The 8,767-nt window shown below is 36.5% G+C and overlaps 1 protein-coding gene across 1 annotated transcript; it reads left to right on the plus strand.

Moving 5' to 3' along the window:
• The first annotated feature begins 9 nt into the window (after nucleotides 1-9).
• On the plus strand, nucleotides 10-4,898 carry LOC106548448 (putative protein ARB2BP). The gene is made up of 3 exons (XM_014065823.2): nucleotides 10-145; nucleotides 2,661-2,789; nucleotides 3,585-4,898. Exons 2-3 carry the CDS (start codon nucleotides 2,784-2,786, stop codon nucleotides 4,632-4,634), a joined length of 1,056 nt encoding a protein of 351 aa, XP_013921298.2. The 5' UTR covers nucleotides 10-145; nucleotides 2,661-2,783; the 3' UTR covers nucleotides 4,635-4,898.
• Nucleotides 4,899-8,767: the final 3,869 nt, after the last annotated feature.

An 8,767-nucleotide genomic window follows, 5' to 3' on the forward strand; every position in this document is an offset into this window, starting at 1 on the left:
GGGGTTGAAAGCCGTCGCTAGAGGCTGCAGTCGGGCCTCGTCCAGATGAGTCCTCGGGCATTCGGGGCCAGAGTTGGTGCGGAGATGTTTTGCGTTTCAGGGCGCTTCGGCTCCGCCCTCGCTCTCTGCCATCTAAATACGTAGTGTAAGTCCTCCAAAAGAAGGCGTCGTTTTGCACTTCGCCAAAACCGGGATTCAGTCCTGGCTTATTTTTAAACTATTTCCAATTAAGGAGAATTGAAAAATGGGGTTTTAATCCGTTACAGAGAAAGTTGGAGGGGGGTGGGAATAGCTGAAAATCCCACATGAGCTGTGGAGTGGAAAATAAACTCCGCAATGCCAAGTCTAAAAACCAAGCGACTTTGCATGAGCTGCAATTGGATGGAGTAGAGGTGTTGTCAACTTGAGAGTAAATTATATTTAGTGCACGTTACAGAGAGGTGTGTATAGAATTGTGGTTCAAAAGATTGAGTTAAGCTTAGAAAATAGTTGAGCCTAAGAATTAGCTATTGCTCTTCCTTTGAGAATATTATTACCTTCAACCCAGTATCCCATTTATCTAAACTGCTTTATTCATGTTAGTTTTCTTCAGAAAAAAGCAACCACTGTCTTATAGACTGTTCTTTAATTATGAATTGGTAAAAATGCAAATCAAGACAGTCACTACAGCACTTCAAGAAATAACTATCTTTTACTAGAAATCAATCTGAAACATGTTCTTAAGTTAAATTCTCCAATTCTGGTGCTTCTATATGGATAGACTTTGATATTATTGATAAATGGGCTTTAGTCTCACTAGAAATTTATCCAATTATTGCTGTACTGAGGCAATTGTAATGAAGAGAGGCATTATTTCTCCATAACAAAAGTTAGATGTCACTCTAACTAAAAACAGATTTTTAGTGGAAAGGAAAAAAAAAAGAAATAAATTAGAAATGGAAAACCTGTAAATGGAAGATGACCTTTTTGGGTTTGCAGGCTTCCCTTTATGAAGGGAGCCAAGGTGGCGCAGTGGTTAAATGCAGCACTGCAGGCTACTTCAGCTGACTGCAGTTCAGCAGTTCGGCTGTTCAAATCTCACCGGCTCAGGGTTGACTCAGCCTTCCATCCTTCCGAGGTGGGTAAAATGAGGACCCAGATTGTTGTTGGGGGCAATATGCTGACTCTGTAAACCGCTTAGAGAGGGCTGAAAGCTCTATGAAGCGGTATATAAGTCTAACTGCTATTGCTATTGCTATGAACCTTAAAATAAGGTAATCCATAAAAGCACTCAACTTTTGTCAAACTTTTAAAATCCCAATATTGTAAGTTATTTTTCCAGATTTAATTATTATTATCACTGAAGTGATTTGGTTGAACTTTGCAGCTAGTTTGCAGTCCCTTATGGCTGGCTCTAGATTTTTTTCCCATTGCCTCCTTCACTGTCCTGGAAAGTATAATTTTCTTAGCAGTTATCAATAATTCTAAATTGTACACATGCATTCTTCAAATATCCCTATCTTTCCTAGCTAGATGGGTTTAAATACATATTTTAGATACATATAGATTTATAGCCCTTAATTCAGAAGTACCCATTAAATGCTCTACATAAAATATCCCAAAGATGTTTTTAAGAGGCAACTAGACTTTGAAGATGTTTTGCTTATCATCCAAGAAGCTTCTTCAGCTCTGACTGGAAATGGAAGGATTTATATTCCTTGAAGACAGCTGGTCATTTGCATCCTTTTAGAGAGTCCTTGAAGCTACTTGGAGGTTTGTCGGTGTCCTCAGGTCACCTGAGTAGTGCAATGGGGTGGAGCCTTCTCGAAACTGCTGAAAGTACTATGTTGTGGAGCTATATGTTCTGCCCTGTGCCCCTTCACTGTTGAATACAGGTGCAGGCTGCTGGGGATGAGTCTGTGTTGTCTCCATCTCAAACTGAAGCACAAATGGTTCCTGAGTGCATTTTTCTGGAAATCCATTCATACTCCTGCACCATACATGGGTATTCAGTCCAAAGTGCATAGCTAAATGTTTATGGATATTCTTAGTCATCCAGGTCATGGTTGTCCCAAAGGTGCTTTTTCAAGAGACAACTAGACTTTCTTGTTTTTCTTTGAAGACGTTTTGCTTCTTATCCAAGAAGCTTCTTCAGCTCTCTCTCTCTCTCTCACTCACACACACACACACACACACACACACCATCCAGTCAGAGCTGAAGCTTCTTCGATGAGAAGTCAAAGAAAAACAAGAAAGTCCAGTTGCCTCTTGAAAAGGCACCTTTGGGACAACCATGACCTGGATGACTGAGAATGTCCACAGACATCTACTGTACATAAAATACATTAAAAATAATATATAAATATAGGCAAGAGTTTACATTTTTATGAATTGTTAATGTACATTTTTGTATTTCATTAAAGCTGGCTAATACAACAATTAACAAAGGAGTGGTGTAAACATCTCTAGCATAATTATTATATTTTAAATATGAGGCAGATAAAAATAATTGTCTCAATACAACAATTTCAACAATTCAATTTTAACAATACAATTTTAAGTGTACGTCAGTGTAACATTTTCAAGTGTAAGCCCATTATACAGATCTAAAAAATGTATTTTGATTTTAAAAAGGAACACCAATGTAAAAAAAAAAACTATAATAGCTTCTGTCACTACAGCCAAAGTAGTATTGGAAAACAACAGAGTTCTACAACTCATCACTGCCTGGGTCTCATTTAAAGAGGTTTCTGAAGCATAGTAGATGAAAGTATATTCAGAGATCTTTGCATTATTCAAGCAAGATGAATGTAAGTATGATTTGCACATACATTCAAGTTTATGAAAATTTTGTATGTTTTAGAGCAGACTAGCAACTAAAATATATTATGTATTTTCTACAACAAAGATAAAAATAATATGGTTTTAGGATTTGATAATTAGATTTGTTATGACTATAGAAATATTGGGTGTTTCTATTAGTATTTAATATTCTATATTGGATATTTTTAAGGATTATATTTAAACTTAAAATAAGTTATTTTGTTAAATAATTTTAGTGTTTCTTGGACTGTTTAGTATATATATTGTTTATATGTTGTTTTTGTTTTAATTTAGAGTAAGAGGTTATTTTATTATGCTCTCTGAGTTTGTTTGCTTGCTTGCAGGCATTTCATTACCCAACAAGGTATCATCTTCAGTGTGATAACACTAGTAATGTTACATCTGAAACCAGTGCATTTAGGTCTGGCCAACTGAAAGTATCTCTGCTTTGAGTTTCTTGAAGTAGAAAGGGCAGAAATAAACAGCAAGTTCTAGCCAAAGATACTATATGTATTTCTGAGTCATGCTGATTTCAGAGGAAGATGAGAAACAATTGCTTGCTCAACTCCTCCCCTTGGGTCAATATGATTTAAGTATTACTTTTCAGATGTTTCATAATCATATTCCTAGAGGTTATAGTTCTAATACAATTTTACTGCTTTTTGACAATATATGAAAAGCAATATTGTGTTTTTAATAAAGATAACATTTTTTAAAATAAAACTGTTAGAGAAACTTGAAAACTTTTAAAATATATTTTAATATAATTTCTTTATTTATAGTGGCTACAAATGATTGAAGATGTGAGCTTCAGGAAACTAATAAATAATTCAGAGTGCCCAGAAAAACTTAAATACGACTTTAACAAAAATGGTGAGCTTAAGCATGTAGACACTAATGAACCTTTTGTTTTTAATTATGAGAATTCATATAAAGATAATCACAAACGTTACCAAATTCTTGGACAGTTAATAACTCAGTATGTTTATGAGCTCCTTGAAAAAGTTTGCAGTCTGCAGAAGATTTACATCCCAACATGTATGGCCGACAGCAAAATGTGTAGTTTCTTTTTCATGAGTGAAAATGCATTGACAAATAGTTCAACTTTACTTGTCCTCCTTCAAGATCAAGGGACATTTCGTGCAGGCCAATGGGCACAAAAGTCAATAATACATGAAGGCCTTCAACAGGGATCTCAGATACCTTTCATTACAATGGCTCTACAGTACTCTTGGGGAGTGATAGTTTTAAACCCTAATGACAATTTTTTAGATCTGAAAATAGAACCAGAATGTTTAAGCCTTGTGGAGAATGATGCTATGTGGCCTCTAAATTTCTCATGCGCAGTCCCAAAAAGAAACAGCAGGAACCCTGAAGAACATACAACCTATGTTTGGGATCACTTCATTTCAAAGATGACTTCTAGAAATGTGGCCTTTGTTGCCCATGGCTATGGGGGATTAATTTTTATCAACTTACTCATGCAAAGAACTTTGGAAGTGATGAACAAAGTGTGCGCCGTTGCACTTATTGACTCTAAACATCACATGAAACATCAGACACAAGGCAATTCCGAGGTACAAACATGGATATGGAAGCACTGTCAAGAGTGGGTATCAAATAGTAAGCCTATAGATAAGTCAGTAGACTACCTTATGAAAAAGGATTGTCCTATAGTCTCCACTGGATCTGAAAAGTACAATATGGCTCCATTCTCTAGCCTGCAGTCCATCTTCAAGTATCTAAAGAATGCATTGAAAGCTAGTACTAAAAACAATTTCAGCCGATCACCTATTGTAACAAGGAGCAAAAATGCCATGAAAAAAAATTAAGTTTATATGTTTTTCATAGTTTCTTCTGTCAGATAAAAAATGTATTCAATGCAAATGCCTAGGCACACTCTTAACGTAAACTTTTTTATTTAATATATTATTTCTTTTCTTTCCCTTTGGCTGAAGCTGATATTATGTTATATAAGGTGCCATTTTGAATTCCATAGTCAGGCTTTATTTTAGTTGTTGAAAGGATACTTTGTACGAATTTGTAATTTAGTGACAGTTTTTTCTTTCAATGTCTTACAAATAAATTTTTAAAAACTATCGTTTAATCTGAAGCATCAGTAAATCAATGAAAATAGAAATAGGATAAACATCAGAAACAGGTTTAAAATCTTGTTTGAAATATTAGTCAACTACTTGTACTTCAAATTAGCATAATTCTAAATGTTTTAAACTTTAAGAGTACATGTATAGTATATATTCAAATCAGCATAGAAATGTTGAACATTTTACAAAAATTACTGCTTAAAATTATATTTATTTGACAGTATCACATCAAATTAGATTGATCTTACTAATTGTTAATATTAAGACTATTTTTTAAAAGTTACTTTTAAAAATCTCTTTTCTCTAGATTATTATCTCCATTTTCAGTTCCATTTTACTTGAATAATGTTGTTTTGGTTCAGGTTGGATTTAAATTACAATTTCAGTCATGAACCAGCATTAAAATAAAGTAACGACTTAAAATGCACATAAATTTTATATAAAAATTTCAACTTTCTGAAAAGAATGAAAATACGGGTTGGAAAGATGGGCCCTCAAGGCATTTTTGCAGGATTGTAAAAAATGTAGATTGAATACCTACAGAAAATGCATTCTACAACCTAGAGATGACAGAATAGACTGAATCCCAAAACAATCACCAGGTGGTTGATATATTGAAAAATGGACTGTCTGGCAATCTTATAAGTGAGAATCATGCATATACTCAGTCAACTTGAGTCGAGATGATTTAGGGTTACTGATAATAATCAGCATGTTATATGTCCTCTAGGAACTGGCAGACAGTGCAGCCAATTCCCAGAGGGACAGACAAAATGCTACCTTCCAAATAGTCTTTGAACAATCTTCTGCTGCATTTTGAACATGAAGAAGTTTCTAAGCTAGTTACTATAAAGCAATCTGATAACCTGAGAAAACATGTAGGAGGGTTCTCAAACTATTACTTTTTTCTGAAGTACAGCCCTGTCCTCTAGAATCTAGATCACGAGTGTCAAACTCATTGCATCAAGTTGCCATTATGTGATGTTTCACGATGGTTTTCCCATTCACAGAGCTGGGGTGGGCATGGCCTGCACATGATGCATCCAAATCAAAGGCGACCAGTTGGACAGCCCTGATCTAGATCACGATCCTTCATAATAAACACCTCTGCTTTGTCTGATTTTAATTTCATTTTATTATCCTGCATCAAGCTTACAGTATTATCCCTGTGGACATACATTTCAAAAAATATTGCCCTTTCTCGTGACTGAAATAGAGAAAAAGATTTGGGTATCACCAACCCGTCTTTAATGCCTAGCACCAAACTTTAGACTAAAACAGTCTATTAGTCTTACAGAAATGACTGATAAATCATCTATTAGACTGTCTGTTTTCAAGTTAGTTTGAAATATATCTAGATAATCTTTCTTGAAGCTGATTAGTCACAACCTCTTTATACCTTTTCCCAAATACAGGAGGCTAACCTACAATTTAAGAGAGATAGTAAGATTTAGTAAGATCTAAAGTAACATCATTCTGTCCTTTCTCAATGGAGTATTATGTCAGCTAGGCAAGAATACAAATATACAGTGAACTGTACCATTCCAAGCAGCTTTCCTATATTCCCCAAAATTACAAATTTATCTAATATTAATCTTACAAATTACTAACAACACATTACTGTAACTGACTCAAGAATTTGAGTTTTCTCAGCTGCAAAGATTTTTTGCAAAGATCCCATTAAAAATATCACAGTAAGTCATAGCTGCTTACAGAAAATTTGAAACTGTTTTAACTAACTACCTGGGAAAATTTTGTTGGATAGAAGCTGGTTGTGCCATATGCACAGAATAAAATGCATATTTGTTGTACATATAGTTGCAGCATAGTACCCGATTGTTGTGCCTTAGTAGTTTGATTAAACTTTTTCTGTGTTCTAGTTATCTACATGGTCTATATATTATAAGCTTAGTTTTGAAGAGAACTAGAGAAGCTGTTTAGGAGTAATCCTGTCTGTCTCTGAAGAGTTCCCTATTCCAAGCATGATTGACAAAATTACCTTCATAAGCAACTGTAAAACACAAAATCTCTAATGGCCACCACCCTTGTGCAAAAGACCAGACCAACATGAAAACAGCAATGTGACTCACCACTGGAATAAATAGGATAGCATTATATTTGTTTTGGGAGCTATGAATTCCTGGAATGCACCAAATAGCACCAGAAATGTATTGTGGGATTTGGCACCAAGATTTGAATCTATATGAAATCTCTTGGAGAAATAAATTGTTGCTTCAGGATAAAATTTCACCAATATGATGATATCCAGTTATACAGCTTCACCGCAGGCTCAATGGGAGATGGTGTAAATTTCCCATGTTGGTCCCTGAAGGCTTTCAAGGAAAAGCACACTCAAACTTATCATTACAGAATGATTGTTAAATCATAAGCCTTCTGATTCCAGGATTGTATTATCCTTGACTTTACTGGGCTGTACTCCCTGTAATGCAAATTTGCAACCTGGGATCTTTTTGAACAATCAGTTCCTATACACAGCATGACTAGGAGGGCCTTTGTCTGATAAACGAGTTGCAACTTTATCTGGAATTTAATACTCTGAAGAGGATCACTTACGCCTTTGTCATCTGATTAACATGGGGCTGTCCTTGAACACTACCCAGAAGTTTCAGGTGGTCCAAAATGCAGCAATACAATTTGGTCTAGTCGTTAAAGCACCAGGCTAGAAAGCAGAAACCATGAGTTCAAGTCCCACCTTAGCCATGAAAGCCAGTTAGGACACTGTCAATCACTCTCTCACAGTCCTACTCACTGCACAGAGTTGCTGTGGAGAAAATAGGAGATGGTGTGTTGGACATGTTTGCGGCAAAGGCAGGATACAAATAAATAAACCTATGTTCTCAGTGGTCTTGGTACTGTTGCACTGGTTGGAGTCCATTTCTCAGTGAGCTGTTCATCAGCTTTAAAGCTCTGAATATTTAAGACACTTGTCTTTCCCAAATGTACTCTGTCTTATCTAGATGACCACAGAATCTACAAAAGATCCTATCAGTCATGGCAGAAGGGTGGCCTAATATTAGGTATTCTCATTTTATGGAATAGTTTGTCCACTGAGCTGAATATGAGTGTCCTTGTGGCAATCTTGGAAGCTAATAAGAGCGAGTGTGTGTGTCTGTCGCTCTATCTATATATCTATCTAAACCCTATCTAGAGTCACTATATACATACATATACATACTGTTCTGTCCCAGGCTTCCTGAAACAATAAAAAACACACACTTAGTCCCAAAAACCCTCTTTTTATTTCAAAGGCTGAGAATTATGTTCATTCACAGCCCGTAATGAGTCACAAATAGTTGTAAAGAGTCAAACAATAAAAGTCTTTGGGATAAGGCTGATAAGCACCCACCTTTATCTTCCTTGAAACACTGCCAAAGACCTAATTGGCAATTAGCTTGCAAGGCCACACAGAACAGAGTCAAAATGGAGCTTCAGAATTTAAACCAACAAGAATGAACAAAGTTGCTTCCTGCAAAGACACACCTGCCTTTGCTCCTCCTTTATGTTCTATGGGAGGGGCCAACCACCTCCAAGCCTTACTCCCGAGTTGTCTCTTTTGTCTTAACTGTTCTTGCCTTCTGGCAGCTCTGTGCATGCACGCTCTGGGAACAGACTCCCCCTGTTCCTCTGCCTCACTGATGTCCTACTCTGGAGGCTCCAGAGGCAGCACATAATTCCCAGATGGCCCTGGCTCCCTCTCTGTCTCCGATGCAGGGCCCTCGTCCAAGCCTTCCCCAGACTCCAGAACTGGCCCATTCTCCTCCCCAACCTCCTCACTGTCCCACTCTGCTGCCAGCTCCGCAGGCCGCCGGCGGACCACAACACATACATATACATGTATG

The sequence above is a fragment of the Thamnophis sirtalis genome, unplaced genomic scaffold (assembly GCF_051295495.1).
Source record: "Thamnophis sirtalis isolate CommonGarterSnake01/CBP01778 unplaced genomic scaffold, rThaSir2_p1.2 scaffold_8, whole genome shotgun sequence".
Taxonomy (NCBI): domain Eukaryota; kingdom Metazoa; phylum Chordata; class Lepidosauria; order Squamata; family Natricidae; genus Thamnophis; species Thamnophis sirtalis.